The sequence below is a fragment of the Gekko japonicus genome, unplaced genomic scaffold, assembly GCF_001447785.1.
Source record: "Gekko japonicus isolate JY-2015 unplaced genomic scaffold, Gekko_japonicus_V1.1 scaffold751, whole genome shotgun sequence".
NCBI classification, from domain to species: Eukaryota; Metazoa; Chordata; class Lepidosauria; order Squamata; family Gekkonidae; genus Gekko; species Gekko japonicus.
Window position 1 is genome coordinate 316,031 of NW_015169196.1, and position 24,533 is coordinate 340,563.

General features: G+C 44.2%; 1 protein-coding gene across 1 annotated transcript in view; it reads right to left on the minus strand.

Annotated features, from left to right (window-relative positions):
- The window catches only part of PKNOX2 (PBX/knotted 1 homeobox 2), a 184,042-nt gene extending 160,321 nt beyond the window's left edge, over window positions 1-23,721 (minus strand). The window contains exon 1 of the mRNA XM_015416319.1: window positions 23,616-23,721. Coding sequence (XP_015271805.1) covers window positions 23,616-23,702 — 87 coding nt within the window. The 5' untranslated portion in view covers window positions 23,703-23,721. The remainder of the gene's footprint in view (window positions 1-23,615) is intronic.
- Between the last annotated feature and the right edge of the window lie 812 nt (window positions 23,722-24,533).

Sequence of the window (24,533 nt, forward strand, 5' to 3'; positions counted from 1 at the left end):
AGGAATGTGTAGATTTTGCCATTACACAATAGTTTGAAACAATTAACTGAAATGTATCCATGGAAAGAAGCCATATTTAGCTAATTCACTTACTTACCAATACAAAATTTGAGCAGAGCGTATAAAATCACTTCATATAAGAATGTAGTGTGGACATATCATGAGAAGATGACTCACTGGGAAAGACAATAATGCTATAGCAAAAACTAAAAGCAGCAGGAAAAGAGGAAGACCCAGCATGAGATGGGTGGACTCAGTCAAGGAAGCCATGGCTCTCAGCCGGTTTACATGAGCAAGGCTGTTAATGAGAGGATAGTTTTGGAGGTCGTTAATGCATAGGGTCACTGTGAGTTGAAAGCAACTTGATGGCACATAGCACACACACAAATAATATGGGCACAGATAGGTATTTCTGAATTGTTTTGTATCCTTTAGCTTCAGCTATAACTTTTTTGAGAAAGGAAGATGAAAGAAGCATATGCCAACTGCTTATGCAAAAGCAAGAGACACCAAATATGGTTTCAGGACCTCTTTTGAAATCACTGTGGTTCAGTGAAACTGTATTGATAATGTCTACAATTTTTGCATATTACATTATTAAGAAGGTTATATAAAACTCAGATTTCACATGTGGAGGGTTTGAATGGCCTTCCTGTTTGTCTAAGAGAGTTCTCTGCAGACTATCAAAATCTGGGTAAAGATTCTCTTCATTGGAGTCTGGCAGGCTGTAGTCTCTTAGTTCATTAGTTGCATGAAATCTGTTGGTTCCTAGATATATGTTTGAGGCTTCTTTTGTTCAGAATATGATGGTTAACCTGTTAGCAGAAACTCTTCTAAATAAGCAACTGCATTAAAAGAATCCGCTTGCCCCAGTTCAAAGTGCTGGTTTTGACCTAAGCGGTCTGAAGCCACGGTACTTGCATCTGCTTGAATGAACCTATCACCCCATGATCATATACAGAAGCCCTTCTGTGGGAGTTCCCATATTCTCAGATTAGGTGGATTGTGACCAAGTAGAGAGTGTTTTCTGTGGTTATATCCCATTATAGAACTCTCTCCTGAGGGAGATTTGCTGGGTGCCTTCTCTGTTGCCTTTTAGCAGCAGGCATTGCCTGTCTTCTGTGCCTGTGTTTTTGTGAGTTTTTTTGTGAGTTTTGTTCTTCCCCCTCCCCCTTACCATTGTTGCCCACCCTTGGGGCTAGAAGGCTGAGTGTTGTTACATAAAGAAACAAAGCTTCCTGCTTTCCTTCTCCACTTCTCTGAATTTCAAAATGTTAGATGCAGAGCTGAACTGTATATTTAGAACTTTCATAGCCAGCATGGTGTAGTGGTTAAGAGCAGTGGGCTCTAATCTGGAGAACTGGGTTTGATTCTCAACTCCTCCACATGAAGACTACTGGGTGACCTTGGGCCAGTCATAGTTCTCTCAGAACTCTCACCCTCACCTACCTCACAAGGTGTCTGTCACTACCGACACCTCCAATTGGGCATAGAAGCAAAATGGGAGCTAATGTAGATGGAACGATACTGGAATGATATGGTCAATACAACCAACCAACTCCAGTCAGCTTTCAGGTCACAACATTCTACACGAGCTGTAGCTTCAAGAACAGCTCCACATACAGTGCATTCAGTGATCTAATCTGGATGTTACCAGGGCATGAGCCACTGTGACAAAATCTTTCCTGCCCTTGAATAAACACAGCCAAAGCTGCTGAAAGGCACCCCTGCCCACCACTGCCACTTGCTCATGCAACAGGAGACCCAGATCCAGCAGCACCCTCAAATTTGGGTCAGACCTTAACCCTACTAGTGACATCCCCATTTTGTTAGGATTACATTTCCAGGATTAGGCGTCCTTATCCATCCCAAAACTGCCTCCTGGCACCAGGCCCTCACAGAAGTCAAGAGAGGCCTGAGCCGCTTCTATTTTTGAGAGGCACCCCAGTAAATTAAAAAATGAAGAAGTGCAAAAACAATGATACACAATTAGTAGTATTATATTTTAAATGTTTACATTTAATATAATAAGAAACAATTTGTAATAAATATTCCCAGTTTTATTCGAAACAGGAGGTTGGGAAGGCTAGTATTTATGTGTCTGTCACCAAATCCACACTGTCATTTTTGGCACTCATTTGTCCCTATTGCTTCAGGGTCCCCCCCCCAAGTGTTTTGCTCTCTCTAGTAGTCCCAGAGGGAGCAAAAACATGTGGAAAGGGGTGGGGGGGGCAAAGCAATAAGGAAAAACAAGTGACAAAACTGACAGTGCAGAATTGGTATGTAACTGTAATGTATCCGCCATTACCACGTGCGCAACCGTTGGGCCATGCGGTCAAGCACAAGCCCATAGCTTCGTTCCCATAGAACAATAGCAGAGCGGATCCCAGCCCGCACCAACCAGAGGGCCAGGTCCGCAGCCGAGAGCCAATGGGACTCTCGGCCACTGTAAATAACCTATAGGGTGACCAGGGGGTGTGTTTTGGTGGTGGGTTTCTGTGTATATATACCGGCCTGCGTGCCGGGATCTTCTGTCTTGTTCTTGCTCTAATAAAGTACTCCCTGCTGAATCACTCAACGTCTCCGAGTACTTTTCACGCAACGACAGGCGGGCGCTCGGGCTTGAGCTCCGAGCCGCCCGAGCCCTTTCGTTCTTTTTCGAGCCCTCCAGAGATGGGGGAGCCCGACCAGCAATCTCGGGAAGAGAGTGCAGGAGCAGGGGGCTTATTTGCTGCCCCCCTGAACTTTGGCAAAGTGGGAGGGTGCTCCAGAATCGCCCTGAAGCGGGAGCGGGAGAAGGCGAAGAACATGGCTGCCGTGTTCTTCAGAGTTGCTGCCACCTGGACTGTTTTTAAATAAAATTCTGTTTGTGTTGGAAGAAGATACATCGCGTTGACAAGAGGATAAGCTTAAATTGAAGGACTACTCCGGAGGGATACTGCCCCTTTTGTGAAAGAAGCGGCCGTAATAAATTTGCCTGGGGAATCGTTTTGAAGAGACTTGGCCATCATATATAAACTTTATGGACTGAATATATAACATTATGTGAATATAGACTATTTATTTATTTATTTTTCACATTTGTATCCCGCCCTCCCCGGTGGGCTCAGGGCGGCTCACAAGGGCAAGGTACATCCATGCCATGATTAAAACATACATTTTTTAAAAAATCCCAACATCATTAAAAACAACGGTGCTCAGTCAGTTATTAATATCGTGACTCCAAGTTGGATCAACTCAGTTCCAAGTGTCCTATGATGTTATACCCACACGGAGACAGCTTATCAGATCTTCTTACTCTTTAAGTATGATTTCTCTTCTAAGGCTGCAATCACACGCACCTTTAGATCCGACATAGCTGCAAATGCCCGACGGATCTAAAGGGTGCGATCAGACAGCAACATCTGGGAAGCATCACGCGGCACCTGGGTCTCGAACGGCTGAACTACCTGACCTTCCACAGCCTGCAGTTCAGCGTCTTAACCACTTGAGCCACCACAGCTCCTAATCTTCAAGTACTCCCTGCCATATATACACTACTGTTCCTTATGCCTGCAAATTAACTTGACACCCCCCCCACAACACTTCACACATACAATTGCATCCTTGTAAGACCACCACTTTGATGGATCACTCTCTAAGGGCATCCTCTCCACTATTCACGCTGCTGAACTTTCTTTACCACTTGACTTTATATCTGACAAAGGGAGCTTTGATTCTAGAAAGCTCAAAGATCTCGTTAGTCTCTAAGGTGCTACTGGACTCAAATCTAGCGGATGCTACACTGTATTAATTCATTCTGCAATAACTGTTTGGAACTGTTTGGAACTAATATAAAAAAAGCCAAGAGGGTAATTACTTTTCTTTTCATTAGTTGCAGAAACATAATTGTCCTACAGTCTGTTATCAACACTTCAGAATTTGTCTCATTTAGGTACGTTGTGTTGAAACCGCAGCAGACTGTGTACTGCATGGTGTCTTAGTGCTCATGAGCATGTATTTATAGGCACATGCATATGAAATAAAATGCATCCGTTTTAGATTCAGCTTCTAGAGACCCTGGGTGGGCGGGGCCAACCACTGAAGAATTTCACAATAACACAACTTTCATAAGGCATCTCCAAAAGACAACAATAGGGACATTTAGGGCCAGTTCCCAGTTTGGGGAGCCCTGGGCAAAGAGTGTTAAGGAGCCCCTCCCCCTTTTGCTCACCGTACCCCCCCACTTGTGCCTCCCTTCCCACCTACCTGTGGGTGAGCCTCCCACCTGTTCATACTTCCCGCAGCCACTTACACACCTTCCGGTTCCCATGCTTACATTGATTTATCTGAGACACACTCCAGAAAATGGGACTCATCTTGGTATGCTGGGGGAGTTACAACATTTATACCGCAAACTTCTACCATCAAAACTGTAAGACTTTAAAACAAATAAAGCCGTAATTTTTTTTTTTAAAGGGAGAGCACTGCAACGATCCCAAGTTGCTTCTTTTCATCCTTGTGGCATCCCTGCATGGCTGGGGGGAGGGGGGTCATAGATGCCAGAAGTCCTCAGATGGTCCAGTTGCTGCCATTGCTGCCATGGCTATTTCCCTTATGGCTGCAGTGAGCATGGTCCAATCCGCTAACCTCTCTCCTGCACATTTTATCAGCCTCCTCTTCCATTGTCCTCTTCTTTTCAAGCAGAAGAGTTAATACAGAAAGAATGACAGTGATGAAGCTCTCCTGATCCCCAAATTTCCTTGAACTCCCAATAGGCATGAGCAGTTAGCTACATTTCCCTGCTGTCTCTTCTGTCTCCAGTTTCAGCTGCCTAAGCAGGAAAGAAGTCACACTCCAGGAACAGCTAATGGGAAATGGAGTTGCGCCCGTATAAAACTACCACATCTATTCAACATAGTGTGCTAAAGGTGGGGAGGGAGGGAGAGGGGGCAGGCTGAGGAAGGAACCAAGAGGAGCAGCGAAGCGAACAAACGATGACACAGAAGTTCCAAAAGCCATTAAAAAACCCCACCAAGGTATCATTTGTGCAAAGTGACCTTTCTCACCAGAGGGACACATTTCAGAGGCAAGAATAAAGAGGCCCGTGTGACTTTGAAAGTGGCTTGTAATGTGAAGGTTTCACTCCATCACAGATACCTCTATGAGGTGTGGCAAAGTGGCCTTTGGACTACAGAGCCGTAGCCAACTTACACCATCTATCAGAAAGACAGAAGTAACCAAAAGGTCCCTCTCTCTTTGTTATGGTTATTGGCATACAGGAGAGAAATGGTCCCTCTTTGCCACTGCAGACCTCCTTTGGATTCAAGCCCTCCAAAACTCCCCCAGATTGAGGTACAGTTGAGGTTAATAATACGATGGCTCTGGCCCCAAGATTCCCAGGAGCCCCTGCAAAAGAAATTTGAAAGACACTGGCCAATGTTTTTTGGGAATGGCTCAGTGGAGGAGCATCTGCTCTGCATCCGGGTCGAATCCCCAGCTTCTGCTGTTTTTTAAAAGACGGATCAGGTAGTAGTTGGTGAGGAAGACCTCTGCTTGGTAAAACAGAGAACCACTCCCAGTCAGAGTAAACCGTACAGATAAGACAACTTCGTGTGTTCCCATGAAAGCAATGTAATAACCTTACAAACAATTCTGACTGTATTGAGCCTGGCTCCTCATTCCTGGTACTGTGTATTTATCTGCCCTGGTGTACCTGCAGCTGGTTTTATTTGTAATTCACCTTTCCACTAAGAGTAAAATTTCTTGAAGTTTTTGCACTCAGGGCTCATTCTAACACTAGTCCACTTTCCAAGTCTTATAGCACACCCTTTGTTGGCGAGCAATACAGGAAGCTGCCCTATACTGAATCAAACTACTGGTCCATCACAGTCAGCACTGTATAGTCAGACTAATAGTGGTCTTCTTCAGTCTCAAGCATGTGGTCTTTCACATTGTCTCCTGCCTAGTTCTTTAAACTGGAAGTGCTGGGGATTGAACCTGGGACCTTCTGCATCCCAAGCAGATGCTCTACCACTGAGTCACAGCCCCTCCTCATCCTTGCTTGCAGTTACATGTATATGGCCCACTGGGTTTCATATACTGGACCTGATCATTAATTCAACACTGGTATTAGAAAAGCAAAAGGGCAACTCTAACTCCCTCCTAAAACCAGCCAAGCAAGAGAGGGGCAGCAATTATAGCTGGAATTGCCAATGGGTCTATTGCCTTTTTTCAACTTCCATGGTTAATGTCACTGTTTTAGTGGCCATCATCCAGCGAAACCACTGCTGCAGGGAGGAGAGCATCTCCACTTTTGCCTTCTGCAAGATTCTGTCCCTGGACTTCCTGCCCTGTCTCCTGCAGAGGGAGTTTATCTCCCACAGTTTGAGTTCTTCTTAAAAAGCATTCTAACAAATATCAGGTCACCATGACATGCTACTCGCTTAGCAGTCACTGCATCACATTCCAAATTTGTTTGCTGAGCATCTAGCACATAGAAGTGAGAACCACAGCTCATAGAACTGTTTGTTTTCAAGCAATAGAAGACAGTCTAGAGCCAATTATGATAAAATAAAACAGATGGGGTTCAAAAAAAGGAGAAGCAGGAGACTGATATTTCAGTTGTTTCAAAAGGAAACACATATTTGCCAAATAGCCACACATTGGCTGTGATCACACTAAATAATCCACTTTCAATGCACTATCCAACTGGATTTTGCCAGTTCGCACAGTAAAATCCAGTGCACTGAAAGTGGATTATTTAGTGTGCATAATCGGAGCCACACGCGGCTGTTCACTTATGTAAGTAGGTAAGAATTGACTTCTTGGATGAAACCGAAAGTTCATAAAAACACATTCAGTCTCTGATAAACCCACTAAGAGGTGGTCTGGGAAGCTCACAGGGAGGGCTTGCTGATTTTGTGGGGGTGGAAAGCGCTGTCAAGTCGCAGCTGATTTATGGCGACCCAGTAGGGTTTCAAGGCAAGGAACAAATGGGTGTGGTTTGCTATCGCTTGCTTCTGCATAGCAACCCTGGACTTCTTTGGTGGTGTCCAGCGTTCCCTCTAAGCCGAGTTAGTGTGAGCTAGCTCACCGTTTTTTAGCCTCTGGCTCACACATTTTTGTCTTAGCTCAGGAAGGATGGCTCCAGAGCAAACTAATTTATGCAGTAGCTAAATGGCTCGGCTCACAACTTTAATGCCAGTTGCTCCACAAAGTAGGATTTTTTGCTCACCAGACTCCACAGCTTAGAGGGAGGATTGGTGGTGTCCACCTTAGTACTAACCAAGACCAACCTTGATTAGCTTCTGAGACCTGATGAGATCAGGCTAGCCTGGGCCATCCAGTTCAGGGCTGTTAGTTTTAGCTACTATCTTTAGGTGCTGAAAATTTGGTATCAGAAATATACTATACGGACTGACACTTGCCATGCAGTCAGATCCTGTACATGAATACTTGGAAGAAAATCCCACTGAGTTCTTGGGATTTATCCCCAAATCTGTGTCTGCATGTCTGCAGCCTTAGTATTTCCTCAATATGCATTACTAGTTAGTTTTCAAACTGATGGCAGGAAATAAAATAGCAGCAAAAAGTTTCCTTTAAAAGTCACATAATGTATTTGATCTGAAATGTCTTTTTCAGGACTTTGGTTTCACAAACCTCATTAACTTTCATTTCAGCAATTCAAAAGGCACACAACTGTCTTTCACACCCACTTCAATAAAGGGAAAGTGGCTGGAAATATGTCAAATGGCTAACCTCTAAACTTAACATTGGAGCATTATTACAAATGTCTAGGGCTGTCACCCAAATAACGAATTTTATTTGATTAATCTTCTGAATTTTCACTGATTGATTGAGCTTCAACAAATGTGCATATTACCATAACCTCAACATAAGTATCTTCTTGAGATACAAACCTACAGGGCAGTTTGCAGAGTTATACCTTCTAAGTCCATTGAAGTCAAAGGAGTTAGAAGAAGGGTTTAACTCTGTTCAGGACTGTACTGTGAAGCCACAATTGTTAGGAAGAAAGACCACCTTGGCTTTTTACTCCCTAAACACATCCCATAAATTGCAGCCCAGCCAATTACAATTTGCCCTCACTGCTCAGAGCTAGTCACAACTGACTAATGAACCAAAATTTTTCATTAATTTCTCGAACTGACTGTGTACCTTCAAGATTTTTTGTTTCATTGTTGTTTTGAATTGTTTTCATCGTAAGTATTTTTAAAAGCTTGTTTTAATGGTTTCGATGCCTATTTGCCTTGGGGGTCCTATGCTGGATGGAAAGGCAGTATAAAAATGTTTTAAATAAATGACCAAATAAAAATGAATGTGTCCATGAGGCAAGTTTTATATTCCATTCTGTATTAATTTATGTGGCCTGACCTCTATGAGAACCTCTATGAGAACTAAGGCTTTCTAAGTGGCTGTTCCGAAACTGTGGAATCCCCTTCCATGGGAAGTTCATCTGGCTTCCTCCATTATCCTTCCAAAGGAATTTAAGAGCTTTTATTTTTCAATGTGCCTTTGACAATTAATTAGTAGTTTTGTTTTGTTGCTGATTAGATTTGTACATGGTTTCGTTAAAATTTAGTATGTTGGTTATTGTATTGATTTTAATTCCTGTACACCACTTTGTTCGCTTTCTATTGAGAAGTGGTTTAGAAATCTCTTAAATAAATAAAATACTTTTTAAAGCTAACAACTCTATCAAATTACATTAGCCAGCAGTGATGGAAGACTAAAAGGCAAACCAAATTTGATTACTAGGAGTACTGTGAATGAGTTCCCAAGCATTTGTTTAACTTTAAGAAGTATGTTTGTGGGGTCCAAAGGTGGCACGGTGGGGAGGGAGCTCAAGCCTCCCATCATATCCGAAATGGTCCTGCAGACCTGCAATGTACCCCATAGAAGTAAACATGTAGGTCATAAGAAGCTAAGAAGAGCCCTGCTGGATCAGACAAATGGTTCATTTAGTCGGCATCCTGTTTCATGCGGTGGCAAACCAGTTACTTTGGAGGGCCAACAACAGGCCATAGAGGTCCATGACTTCCCCAAGTCTTACCTTCCTAGCACTGGTATTCAGAGATTTTCTGCCCCTGAATGTAGAGGTTCCCTTTGGTCACCATGGCTATTAGCCAGTCACTGATGTACCTATCCTCCATGAGGAGGATATAAACTTATATAGGTTCTTATCAGGACCAGTACATTTGTCCCAATGTGCAAACAGCACCTTTGTGGGGCCATTTCAGATTGGGAAAGCTGCAGCCCTGCCTGTCTGCTTTTTTTGAAGGTAAAAGAATGCTTAAGAGTTTATTCCTGGGACAATCAGAGTCCCATGTTGTTTTGCCCTCATGCTCGTTGTGAGAAAGTCTTGTTGAGTTGTGCACCCATTTATTTGCTTAGCTGAGCATTTCAGAGGGTAGCCATGTTGGTCTGCAGCCGGACAACTAGATTCGAGTCCAGCAGCACCTTAGAGACCAAACAGATTTTTGGACAAGGTTGCCAATCTCCAGGTGGGACCTGTAGACTCCTGCTATTACAACTGATGTCTAGCCAAGAAAGTTCGGTTTCCCTGGAGAAAGTGGCTGCTTTGGAGTATGGACTCTATGGCAATATACCCTGCTGAGGCCCCTTTCCTCCCCAAACCCTGTCCTCCCCAGGATCCACCCCCCCCAAAGTCTCCAGGTATTTCCCAACCCAGAGCTAGTAACCCAATTTCAGGGTATAAGCTTTTGAGAGCCAAAGGTAACTGACAAAATGAGCTCTGACTCTTGAAAGCTTATAACCCTCCAAATCTTTTTGGACTCTAAGGTGCTACTGGACTCAAATCTGGCTGAGCATTGAGACTATTGACATATTTCCAGCCAACCTTGGGATCCTGATACCAGTGCACCAGGTATAGAGCCAGTCTTCCTGAGGATATGAACAATTCAATGTCCTTTCCAATTTGAATTCCTTTAGATACCTACTTGCCAACTCTGAACTTAAAGCTTCTTTTTATACATGAAGCCATGTGGTTTGGATATTTCTCTAATTGAGAGGTGAAGATTCATGTCTCCTGGATTCCTTTAAAAAAACCCTTAAGCAATGAAATATTTGTTTAAAAAGCATGAAACTTAATGTGTAAACATGAACACATGTTTACTGCACTATTATTTAGTCCTGGAATTGGTAGAGGAGGCGCAAGTACCAGTTTATTTGCTTTTTAAAGTCTTAGTTACAGAATCCTACAAAAACAATGAAAATCAAATTTGGATACCCTTTTCCCAGCTACATTCAACATGGCAATTCACAAATCGCAATGTATCTTTTGAACAGACTATCTTGCCAGGAAAGGTCCATAGACATTTTTCTACTTTAAAGCCAAGAAAAACCAAGGTTTTCCCCCTAACCCATCTGCGTATTCCCCAAACAAATTTACCCTTAACCTCTAAGTATTAAATCCCATCCTTCCTGCCCCCACCGTATGTTAGACAGATGACCATAGCCCAAGATTACACCAGACTGTGTGATTAATCAGGGGAAATACCTGAGCAAATATTAATTATCAAGTGCAAAATTGCCAGACAGGAAATTGCTATTAACAACTAAGGTAGGAGCAATTGCCCTGCATATTTAGGAGACAGCTGGTCTGAAACACACTTGAAATGCTTTTGCAAGGGATGGAGAGGGACATTGAAGAATCATGGAAAAAGCATTATGAAAGTCTTATTTATTATTTATATTTATTTATTATTTAAATTTATACCCCCCTCCCCCGTACGGCTCAGGGCGGCTGGCACATATTCCAGCAGGAAAGGCCCCATTCTACAATACATCTACAGATCTCTAACAATAAAATGCATATATTTCACAGATTTGTCCCTATGTCAAAAGTAAATTCTGGAACATGAAAAGATTGACAGGGAGTGAACTTTGGTGGACAGGCTCGTTTCAAGTCCCTTAAAGGAACTAGAGTTATAAATGGGCATCAGATAGAACTTAGCCTGTCAGTTAAAGGCATCCATGAGATTCCGAATGATTCACGGCTATTAATACATAGTTCCTTCTGAATCTGCAAAGTATCAGAGGACATGGCTAGAATCTAGAGGGCAGAATTATACCAGGAACATTTTTTTTAACCCACAGAGATGGAATGACCAGATACAGCTACTTAGGCCATGTCCCCACATGACATTTTTCAGCCCATCTCCTATTGTTGGATGTGCATGTGTGAAAAAGAGATCCTTAATGTGCTTGTGCTGGGTTTCTGAATCAGCTGACGACCATTCAGGAATGCTGATTTACAACTGTATTTCAGCTTTCCTGCATTTTACAGTTTGAGATGTTTGAACACCTACTGGTTCGGCTTGCAACACTCGTGTTGTGTTGCCATCACAAAGGGTGAATTTTTGATGGGCTATTCGGTCTCAATTAATCTGTTGTAGAACTATTGCCTTTGAGTGCGTGCAGAAATCGCTGGGGGGGGGGGCATGTCTACCACCAACACCAGGGGTCATTTTGTAGAAAAAGAGGTGCAGGAGCTCATTTGCACAACTAATTAGCATAACTTATTTGCATATGCCACACCCCCTGACATCACTGGAAGTGTGTCAGAAGGCAACACCCACTGCTCAGGCTCCACTGGACTGTTTTGGAGCGCTAGCTATTGGGGGTGTGGGGGGAACGTACAGATCTGTCCTCGCAGAGGAGGGAGAGCTTGTACCCGAATAAAACTTGGTCTTTACCCTCTGTAATTTACCTGGTTACTTCTTGCTCTGACTGAGGGCTGCTGGGAGCAGGGGGTGGGGCTTGTTGTATGTGCCCGCCCCCTGAGCTCTTTACTGCCGGAGCTCCGCTCCTGTGCGCTCCTGCAGGAAATGACCCCTGACCAACACAATCAACAGTGTTGAATCAACGTTCTATTAATTTTATAAAAGGCGCTGCATGCATATTTCTTAGGTGTACTTATTTCTGTGTGTCCACCCAAGTCTTGACAGCTAGTATATTAATAGCTGCTTCTGAAATATGAATGTATCAACATCTGCCCAGAAAATAAATGGCCAGGAATTATTTCATGGCCAAACCGAACAAAAGGGATCTCTGTCCTGGATTCCCCTCCTAAAGGAAATGCTGACCATCCAAGTGGATCTGTTACTTCTTGTCGGCATTAACTGTCCAACTAAATGAGGAGACATAACATCTTCTATGCCCTGTCTGTTGGATCCACTAAAATGGTCCAGCAGGGCACTTCTTATGTTAGTGCATGTGTGTGTTAACTGCCACCAAGTCACTTCCAACTCATGGCGACCCTATGAATTGATGTCCTCCAAAACATCCTATTATTAATAGCCTTGCTCAGGTCTTGCAAACTGAGGGCTGTGGCTTCCTTGATTGAGTCAATCCATCTCATGCTGGGTTTTCCTCTTTTCCTGCTGCTTTCAACTTTTCCAGTGACTCTTGTCTTCTTTATAATGTGACCAAAGTACGATAGTCTCAGCTTAGTCATTTTAGCTTCAAGGGAGAGTTTAGGCTTGATCTGATCTAGATCCCACTTATCGGGGGGGGGGGCTGGCAGCAATGCTCCCTCTAAGCTGTGGAGTCTTGTGAGCAAGAATTCTACTTTGTGAGCTACTGGCATTAAAGCGAGCAATTTGGCTACTGCATAAATTAGTTTGCTCTGGAGCCATCCTTCCTGAGCTAAGACAAAAATCTGTGATCCGGAGGCTAAAAAACTGCGAGCAAGCTCACATTAACTCAGCTTGGAGGAGACACTGGTTGGCAGTCCAGTGTCTGTAAAACCCTCCTCCAAAACCACATTTCAAATGAATCAACTTTCTCCCTGACGGCTTTCTTCATTGTTCAGCTTATGTTAGCATACAGTGATATAGTCACGACAGTTTCGGTACGTACCCCGCATTCAGCTCATATCTGCTCAGCATGTATCAGCAGCCACCTTCACAGTTATGTGAACTGGCCACCAGGAGGCTTTCAAACAAGCTGATTCACATTCCACCTGAGGGGGGTGACATGTCTTAACCATAAAATGCCTTCCAGTGGTACAGACATTACCACAGATCTGTTACCCAGATTGGGAAATCCATGACCAACCCAGAAATCAACACTTGGAGCTGTGATTACTCTCTCTAGGGACATGAAGGTTTTTGGCACCATGACTAGCCACGGGGCCTCCTTTCAGCAGCTGCGATTTGTTAATCCACAGTATAATGTGAATTAAATTAGGCTCTTCACACTTAACTAACCCTCAATCTGCATTCTTTTGTAACTCCTGAGGTTTCCGATGCAGCTAACAGTTAATCCCTTCAGCCTTAAACTTCTCCCAGCTGCTGGCACATAGCAGTTATGGAGGGTTTCCAACAATTCAGGGCCAGTAAACTTAATCCTAAAGCTGTTAGGCTCTTCTAAAATAACGAGACCCACCAATTTAAAGCTGTTAGCCTTAATTAACAGGGAAGGAAGCATTCAGGTTATGTGCCGAAGCATAGCACTGAGCCAAAGCCATGTTCCATTGCTTAGCTTCCAGTGTCCTTGTGTTTTCTGTTCGTCTCAGTACTACTCAGAGCACTTTAGACTGCGGTGTTGAAAAACAGCAAGCGGGGTAACCTCAGTATTAAAATCCTGTGCTGGAAGGGAGAGGTCAATCAAACGTGACAATATAGATCTGTTAATGTGATCAGCTGGCATCTAGGTGGCAGAATGTACGAGGCACTTAAAAGTCTTGGGTATTCTTCATCCAGTGCCTTTGTGAAAAAACATAAGCGTGGGAAGTGCCTTTGGAAAGATGGGTGCCATTTCTTTTGTGGGATCCCCATGTTGACAATGTGAATCCATCTGTGCATTCAGCAGAGTTTGTGTTAATCTATGGTCTCTCTTATTATCTGAATGTACATGACCGAGAAACTGGTGCAGGCTGAAGCACTCTGTGCCTGGACCACAGGTGACAAGATGCTATTAGGTAAGACCAAAAAAAAAGGGGGGGACGACCAATCCTATATAGGTAAGGTAACAAAAAAGGTTGAGACAACAACAATAATCAAATATGGCTGAACACACAGTGCTAATATAAAAATATACAATATGTTTTAATTATGCATCGGAAATATTAAAATCACAATAAAAACCACATATCTTGGGTTCTGTATATAACTAAGTGCCTATCGCTAATATCAGGACAAATGTCAGAATATATAAATACAGCTTAAAAGGTACAAAATGTATCTAAATACAAGAACCAAACGTGTTTTGGCTAAAAAGCCTTCCTCAGTAGTAAAATACAAATTGAGCACTCCATAAGTTAAACATCAATATATTTCAAACTCATCATACACAAAATGGACCAAAAAACCAACAATTATCAAATACAGTGTAAACCTAAAATGGTAGAGGGAAAAGAGAGAAAATTAAATTACCTCTAAAACTGTCAATCAACGGAACATTTTTATGTAAGGAAATTATTAATATTTTGAAATAAATTAAATCCAAATAACTACCTCACTCACAGAGAGATATTCACCCATGGAGTAAGTGGGAATAAATATTCTTAAAATGTAACATGGGCCACTTATCCAAGTGTGTTTTATTTCATGTGCCCATGGATCTAAAAAACATACATGAATGACTAAACAACTATAAACTTAAAAACTACAAAATTTTAGAAAGAAGATATAAGCTAATGTAAAATACCTAAATAGTGCAATATTTAGGCCCAATCTGAAATATTCAAAATCCAGATAGAGTGCTCAGCTTCAATGTAAAAAGAAACAGCACCATGGTAGTCCACACCCCTGATTATATCGGTGTCCCAGTAGCAAGGCTCCCAGGACTCACGCGGACCCACTGACCCGCCGGGAAAAAGCAGTGGGGAGGCAACCGGCACACTCACCCAGCACCGAAGGGGCCCCCCACTCAACCCGTTGCAGGAGGAAAGAGGTGATGGGACGCCTGGAGAAGCGCCAAAGAGCCGAAGCGGGCAGTCTGAAGGTGGAGGCAAGCCAGCAGGAGCAAGGAGCACAGAGCTCGCTGCAAAAGCAGCCTGTGACCCAGCGTGGGGGCCCAATCATGTGCACGAGGCCCCCATCTTTCCCCTGAGGCACATGGTGGTGAGCTCGGTGGCAGGCAGCAGCAATACCTACAGGAAGTCTGGCTGCCACCCCACCAAGAGGCTCCACATCTCTCTTTAAATACGGGGTGGGGCTTAGAGGGGGATGGGGGAGACGGGAAGGAAGGGGTGAAGGGAGGGAGGTATAAAAGAGAGGCAGCAAGGATGGGTCGGGGAGGACTACCCCCAGGAACAGGTGGCCATACAGAAAGAGAGAGATGGCCCGACATCCGGGGAGAGGCAGGAACCAGGGTGTGGTGACGTAACCCCCCTGGACTGCTCATATCTGAGACCCCAGCTGCCTCCGAGGGAGAGCCGACGCAATGGTTGACACCCAGCCTGACCTCGAGTCCAGCAATAGCGAGGGGGCGCTGACTAGCTCATGTGACAGTCAGTAACGTGGGGGGTGGGGAAAGTATGATGCAACATAGGAGAAAAAAGATGACTAATAATAATAAATGATACTAATAATAATAACTTGTATCCTACCACTCTGCTCAGCTATCTGCAAAAGGAGGTTTCCTTCAAGGACAGCTCCACACTTAGCTGAGGGGAGGAAGGTTCCACACTTAGCTGAGGGGTTGGGGAAGGGGATGTGGCTCAGTGGTACAGCACTTGCTTTGCATGGAGAAGTAAAGGACCAAGCAGTAGGTGATGTGAAAGGCCTCTACGTGACACCCTGAAAAGTTGCTGCTAATCTGAGTAGACAATACTGACCCCGATAGATTGATGGTCTGATTCAGTATAAGGCAGCTTCATGCATGAGATAGGATACAACCCAATATTTTATTCAACTGAGCAGAGACCTGTCCATTCACTTACTTGCTCCATAGAAGTGACTAGAAAAGCCCCTTTGTGTATGTGCAAAACAGGTGCAAGTTTACTGCTGATTGACTGAATCTTCACATAAAATTATGTCAGCAAAAAGGGTTCCAAGCCCAGCTTTTATCCTCTCTCTGATTATGTATCATCCTATGAACCAGTGGCAGTCACTATTTTTTGTTTGTCCATGGGAAACTTACACTGCATGTATCTGGGGCTTTTGGGGATACACTGCTAAAACGTTGGGGTTTTCCACACCATTTTTAATGCAGCTTGGCTTCTTAACTACATCGGATTTTCCCCACCCTTACAGGCAGCATCATTTGCAGGTTGTTGCTCTCCTGGTTTTTCTTCAACGTTTTCCTTGATTTTTTTCAAGCTAGGTAGTCTTAAAAAACACGAGGAAAAAAACTTGAAAAAAGAAAGGGGAGAGCAACAACCGACGGACAATACTTTCAGGAAGGGAGAGGAAAAAACACGATGCAGTTAAGAAGCAGAAGCTCCATCAAAAAACCCAGTGTGGAAAAGGCCTTTGTTAGTGAGCATCGCTAGAGCTGTTATTCTTCAGGCTTCTTCTCCCTCCCCAGGATCTCTAAAAGTTACGTTTTGAGTGGCGGTATATCTAAGACACCATGCAGCGCACAGCCAGTTCTTTCACACATTGCAGATGCCGAGATATATTTTGATCTGTGATAGCACATTATGCGACAATTATGCATTATTTAACAATATAGAGAGACTTTAAACCGAAAGAACAACCTTGGCTTTTAAAATCCATGGAGGACAGGCTACCGGACAGTAAATGAACATGGCAAAGGACAGAGGAGAGCCGTCAGCCAGGGTCAGCATCTCTGGCCCCAGCAGCCAAGAACCCAGCACCCCAGGAGGGCCTGCCACAAACCCCTCATTCAACCTTGCTGTTCTGTGCTACCGTTGCTACACAGCTGTCCGCAGCAAGAAGCAGCTGCTGCTCCCTTGGGAAGTGGGTGGCAGCAGTAGAAGGGGAGTGAAGGACCCACAACATGCTGCTCACCCATTGGCTCTCTAGGTGAGTGAGCAGTGATGCCAAAGTATGGGGCAGAAGAGGGCCACCACGGGTGCCTTGTGGAGGGGCCTCTAATACCTGGAACCATCCTGCATAAAAGGGGGGGGGGAGCACTCAAGCAGTAATCTCTGGTTTGAAAATAAGAGTGTTAAAAGCACACTTCTGTTTTCATCCATGAAATGTAGGAAGGTATGGTTTACTTTCCTTTTTTATTTGAACTTTATTAGCGTTTTTTCTTTTTATAGCTACCATCTTAAGAGAGAAAAGATGGGAGTGGTGGTTTAAGACTACGATTGATCAGTGGCAGAAGGTGAAGACAGAGCAGAGGGTATTGCAGGGAGGGTACGGCAGGGAGAGCAAGGACACTGTGGCAGACAATTAAAAGATGATGCATACCAGCCCCATAGCCAGGAATTGGGGGGGGGGGCACCAGGATGTGTGTCTTCCCCGATCTTAAGCTCCTTACCCTGGGCCCGGCTATCCCTGGGTCACAAGATGCCTCCAGGCCGGGTGTGCAAGCGCTTCTGCCTCCCCTCACTCTCATAGGGCGGGGCAGCATGAGGGGCAGAGAGAAGCCGGGTGAACAGGCACTCAGCCCCACCATTGCCTGTCCAGCCGCCACCCCTTCTAGCGTCTGGCTGACCTGCCAGCAAGATGGACCCAACCTGGGGACGGACGACTTGAGTGCTGGACAGAGCAGCCTCTGAGGGCTCTGGCCCTGAGGTGTCAGGCTAGGTGGCATGGGAGGGCAAGCCTTGGGTGGGGCGGTACAGACCCAGGGCGGAGGCAGAAGAGACCGGGCAGCATGTTTGCAGAGCTGCCAGGGCTGGCCAACTGCCTGGAGGGAATGCAGCGCTGGGGAGGTTGGGGCACAGCAAATTTGATAGCGGGCACCACCTCGCATGCCCCACTGCTGGCTATGGCCCTGATGCATACTAATGTCCGAACAATTCTGCTGATTGAGATCAAATGTTAATATATTGGCTTGGGTCTACCACAACATTTCCATGGGAGGATTTCTGCCTGCGGTGTGACTTCCTCCCCCAAATCTAAAATATCCCCAGAAATGCTATTTCTGGAGATTCTTCCGTCTATGGAAGGGTTCCAGTGGAGCAAGCCATTTTGTTTCTGATTCTCCTCTATTAAAGGCAACTCTTACATTAACTGCAAGTTCTAACTCTGTTTTGGTCCTCCCAATAGTATGTACATTGCAGAAATATGACCAAAATGATACCTATCGCTGAATGATAAAATATTCCAGGATTCCAACATATAATAGGGATACCTAATTAATTATAGGCATTTTAAAGCATGAGTAGCAGATACTTTGCCACCTTCTGTCTTTCCCACATACATCCTACCACTCCCATAAGAGCTAGGATTTTCACCATTTCAGCAGCTGGGACCTACTGAAAATATCTAGAATCAAGGGAATTGTGAAAGCCTGCGTAAATAAGAAATATCCCTGGTATGAGAACTTGATCAGGCAGGCTCAATATTGGTTTTCTCCAAATAAAACAAAAATAAAGTGAATGTCTGCGAAGAGTCAGAGCTGGGATAAAGCAAGCATCTCTTTTTCACTGGGAAGAAGACCTCGGCCATATTTGGCAGGATTTGCTAGACTTAAGTCCCCTTTATGCGATCAGTTATACTAGAAAAGAGCCGGATTCATTTTGGCCTCTGTTTGGTGTTCACTCTTTGAAGGAGCAGCAAAGGCTGACAATTCTCTCTTGCAAGTGCAGCTGACAGTTCCATAATGACCTGTGAACAATCCCAGGGAGGCAGCAAGAGTTGCTATCTCGGGATGACAAATCTGGGACTCGTGAATCTTGTTCATGTAAGTGTGACCCCTTAAGCTAGATTTCACGTGATTTTTTCCTCCCACCACTCCCAACAAGCCTATAATTTGCTGTTTGCTGTTGGAGTTGATGCGGTAGAGCTGCAAGTGTCTCAGAGTTTCTCACAAGGCTAAGTTTCATGTAAATCTCGCCACAAAATGAGCTGGGGGAAACACACACACAACACAGTCTGGTATAACAAATGTAGTTGCATGAATTACTCGTCTGGTGTAGTGGTTAAGAGCGCAGACTCTGATCTTGAAGAACTGGGTTTGATTCCCTACTCCTCCACATGCAGCTGCTGGTGTGACCTTGGGTCAGTCACAAGTTTTCTCAGAGCTGTTCTCTCAGAGCTCTCTCAGCCCCACCTACCTCAGAGGGTGTCAGTTATGGGGAGGGGAAAGGAGATTGTAAGCCACTCTGAGACTCCTTTGGGTAGTGAAGGGCAGGGTATAAATCCAATCTCTTCTTCTCTTCTTCCTCCTGGAACCACTTTAGGCCTGATTTTTTCTCATTGATTTAGATGAGTTTAAGTCACAAGGAGGTAACAATCACTCTGTGATCATCACATGGTGAATGTCCTCTGCGATTTATCAGCACACGGGGAAGCGTGAATTATTACATGTTCTGGAGACTCAGAACTTGAGAGAAACTCAGAGTTAACATAATAATTTGAGTTTTTACCTGTATTCCTGGAGATTTGGGGGCAAACCCTGGGGAGGGTGGATTGTGGGGAGGGGAGGCAACTCGTAAGGGATATGATCCCCTAGAGTCTACCACCCAAAGCCGCCATTTTCTCCTAGGGAACTGACCTGTGAATTATGGAGATCAGTTGCAATTCCGGGATAACTTCAGGCCCCACCTGGAACCTGGCAACAACCCTACCTCGATTTAAGAAGAACCAAGACCTTACATGTCAGTGGCTCAAACATTAGTAGCCCAGGAGCTTCAGCCAGGAGCTACTTGGTGTGACACAGGTATGTGTCACCACTCACTGAGGGACTACAGCTGTCTTTTTAATAGGCTTGTATCTTTTACAGTTCTCCAAGGAGAGCATTAACTTGGGAATGCAGCAGAGTCTCCTTTCAGCTGGCAAGCTTCCAGCTCCCCTGCTGTGATCCTTTTCCTCGCAAGAAATGTAAATGTCAACTTAAGAAAGCCCTTTTACTCTCACCAAGGCCAAGAAAGAAACTGCCTCTTGGAAACCAAGGGTGCCATTTAAAAGGGTACAAGACACAGTCACTCCAGCTGGCTGGTTGGTTAGGAATGTGGGAGGGGGGGATTAGAGATCTTTCGGGCTCTCTCTTGTGTGTATCTGAGACCGTTGTTAACATGGGGTAGAAAGTCAAAAAGAACCACTGTAGTTGTACGGTAGATTCCAGCCACATCAGCTTTGTAGATTCAGTGGAATTCTGGTGAGTTCCAAGAGAGGGCATGGACTTGGCAAGGAGAGAGGGAGAAATAACAAGAGGGGCTTTCCTTAAGAAAGCTGCCAGTCTAAAATAGCTGCTTATTTTCTCTTAGCCTCGCAACTACTGGCTTCATATTCATACCACAGAAGTAGGAAAGGCAGAAACCAATTTAAGCTTCGTGTGTGAAAACTGACAGCCTTTCAGAGGCTGTTTGTGTGGATCAAAAATAGGGGAAGATGCTGAATTCTGTGGCATCCCACATCTGTATTGGTTCTGGGGGTGGGCTCATTTTTAGAAAAATACAACAACAACAGCATCACCCAAATTGGAGCATCACCCAAATGGAATCTGGAATGGTCCTGTGAGGTCCCAGAAAACTGTTGAACTTTGCTGATCCAGTGGCTGAGGCTTCCAGAATATTACAGCTAAGCATCTGCATGTATATCCCACTTTTCTCCCCAATGGACCGAAAGCCGCTCAGAACGTCATTCTTCCCTCCTCCATTTTCTCACAACAAGAACCCTAGGGGCAGATTGGGCTGAAAGAATGCAAGTGGCCCAAGTTCACCCAGTGAGCTTCCATGGTAGAGTTTGGATTCAGACTCAGATCTCCCGGGACCCTAGCCCAGCACTCTATCCACTAAGCCATGCCAGCTCTCTCTATGCCACGACAGAGAGAGCATCACCAGCATCCCCCCAATGCACCTGGGATACACTTTGGGACCTGCTTTGGATTGTAGATCTAAGATGGTAGAATCCCATCCTGGAATTGTGCTAAATTAGTTTATGCCACCTCTGCTAAAAGAGTAGTTCCATCGGCCCCTATCAAAAATGGTCAGTACACTGATGTTGCTGGTGTACTCAGTATACCACAAGTGTATTGACCTCAGGAAAACTGTCTTAGAACAAATCAGAGTTTTTGCCCAGCTAGTTCAGTTTGGTCAGCTCAGATTGGCAGCAGTTCTCAAGGGTCTCACCTTACATTTCAGTGTAATTGGAGAGGCTTCAGATTGAACCTGGGATTTCTTGCATGCACAGCAGATTCTCTGCCACTGTGCTATAACCCCTCCCCAGCATCAATGAAGCTGCCATGCACTGAGTTAGACCACTGATCATTCTTATCTAGTATTGTCTATTCTTACTGGCAGTGATTCCCCAGGTCCTTGATCTTTCTTAGCCCTGCTAATCACAACCTTTAAACTCAAAATGCTGGCAATTCCCCAGGTACCAAATCTCTCAAATTTTCGGTACCAAGCGAACACATTCCTTCTTAATCTCAGTTTTTTGTTGATGCGCATCTTGGCTAAACAACTTCGTATTTTACCCATGTTGCCTCTAATAGTTTAGCACTTTTTAATATTTTTAACATCTGTTAATCACTGTGATTGCTGATGAAAGTTTGCACTGAAATACTTTCACCTTTAATATTGATTTTATTTCTGATGTTTAGGGATGGGCATGAACTGAGAAAAGGTGGTTTGGTTCGTGGTTCATGATGTGCCCCATTCATGAACCACAAACAGTCACAAATGTTTAGTCGCCTTTCGAACCAGTTCAGTTTGTGAGATTTGTGAGGTGGTAGAATGGGCCCTCCAGTGTGCTAGAGACACCAAACCCGCAGGGAATCTCCGGCTGACTCTCCTCTACCTGTCATCCAAGTTTGGTGAGGATTGAATTTACAGGGCCTGAGTTAGCTCCCCCCAAAGCAGGTGCCCCCAGGAAAGTGCTTTTCCCCAGAAAACACTTTCCTGGGTGCATCTTCTTCAGGGGGCCATAACTCAGACCCCATAAATCCAATCCTCACCAAACTTGGAGGGTAGGTAGAGAGTCATCTGGAGATCCCCCATGAGCTTGGTATCTATGGCTTTCACAGGACCCATTCTATATACTCGTGAACCTCCTGAACCTGCCCCTGTCCAAATGATGGTCTTTTTGGCAGGTGCAGGTTCAGGAGGATCAGGAGAGTACAGAATGGATCCCGTGAAAGCCAGAGACATCAAACTTGGAGGGCATGTAGAGGAGCATCCAGGCGAGGTCCATAGTGAATTTGAGGTTTCTAGCTTGTACATGATCCATTCTATACACTCCTAAACCTCCTCAACCTGCGCCTTTCAAAATGACTGAGGTTCACGAGTGTATAGAACGGATCCTGTGCAAACTAGAGACATCAAAATTGCAGGGGACTTCTCCCGGATGCTCCTCTACATGCCTCCCAAGTTGATGCTTTGAAGTTCTGTAAACATTCTGATTGAATGGAGACAGTCTGTCTAGAAATGTCTTTGCTCACAAACTGGCACAAACCTCCATGAACAGACTGAAAGTTTGTGGAAAGTTCATGCTGAATGACCTGTCACTAACTTGACTTCACGAAGCATGACCCAGCCAAAATTCATCACAAACTTTAGTTTGTGAGCTAGTTTGTGCCCATCCCTACAGATAATTACTTATAAATGTTAATACTGCTGACAGTTGTAACTCTTTATCATTTTACTGATTATTTGATTATTACTTTTTAATCACTACTTTTGGTTTTAGGATGCTAATGGAAATCTGTAAGCTATCCCTGAAAACTTTTAGATGAGCTTATGGGATAATTAAAATAATGTAACATAAAATGCATTATTCAATACCAGATCCTTGCGACCTTTAAGCCAATACAGCAGAAGAGTGGAATGATGTGAACTGCTTCTATTTGGAGGCCACAGTAGCGATATAAGGTGTTGTTTGCGTTCTTTACCTCCCAGTTAGCCTCTTCTCAGAAAGTCATAACAACCACCAATATTGGTGGCCGTTGCACTAATTTCTCCTTCATCTTCCACCCAGGAAAACACTGGTGGGAACAACTATTCACTATGGAACCATCAGCTGTCGAGATTTCCATTTTATATATGTTTGTACTAATAAAGAAAATTTAATTTAAAAAGTTACCCAAGTTCATCTTTGTGACATTGGAACTTAGCAAAACTCCAAATAATTTAGTCTCTCTCTCTCTCTCTCTCTCTCTCTCTCTCTCTCTCTCTCTCTCTCCTTGAAAAATTAAACCATTGGTTTCAAGTGGGTTAAGGTTCAAGCATGCCATTTTATCTTGTCTTTAGTGCAGGAATTTGGGCTTCAATGGTATATTTAACTGGAATACGAAAGCACAGCTCTTTTGCATGATCAGCAGTGTTACTAAACGTATACATGGCTCCAGATCACAAAAAGGCAGATTCCTACTCGGCTCACTTTGATGCTGCACTTAGAAGCAGAAGGTATAGAGAGTATTTATTTTTATATGCATACAAAGTACTTGTGCACAGTGTAGCATAGCCCAGCCCTCTCATCACCTCCTACCATAGTCAAAGGGATCCTTCAAAGACAGGAGAAGCTGCAGCTGAATGTTTAAAAGGGCAAGTCCCACAACACACTCACCTGCTGGCTCTCTTGATAAGGGGGAGGAGGCACAGTCTGTGTGGCCATCATTGTCAGAGCTGGCGCTGGGGAGACATGTTGCATCATGGGATTGATTCACATCTAGAACCTGTTGGCAGGAGAAAGTTCAACTTGATTAAGGGACCAAAAGAACGCCTCCCTGAAAACGAAACCAAACCCTAAACACAAAGCCAAACCACATCAAACTTAATTCCATCATGAAAGGATACAGGAAGATGGCAAAGAGTTAAGATCTGATGGACGATTATAAACACATTTCTCCTTTTTTCCATGAGCACAGCAAAGCTTTCTCTTTGGTTATCATTATAAGGACCTGCCCACCAAGGACAACCAAAACATCTGCTTTTCAAGATTACTTGCTTAAGCATGTTTGACGCATGTCAGTTATGCCAACCGAACAACCCCTCATCCCTGCAAAAATGACAGGAAAGGTTGCACTGGAATGGTTCAGATTGTTACAACCATAGGGAGAGAAGCTTCCCACAAAGAGGATATTCCATGGAATGATACTGATCACATGGCCCTTTTTTCCCCTCAAATGGCAACAACATATTACTCAAGACAAATTCAGTCTCTCCAGGTGAACTTGCACATTCATGCTTAATCAGATCAGTTAAGTGCTTATTTACACATGTGAAACAGGCCTCAAGGCCCAAACACCCGCTAAGATGGCTTATCACGTCAAACACAGTACTTTACAACTAGAAGTAATTCAGACATTCATCTGTGATTCAACGGTTGCACCCAGACAACCCAATAAATCATGTTTTGTAAACTGTGGTTTAATCAGGCCTTGGCACAGTTGTGACATTAAAATGCAAACAGGTGACCGAGGTTTTTTGGCACTTAATTAAGATATCAAACCAGGGTTTGCAGCTGGTTTGTCAACCACTGTAT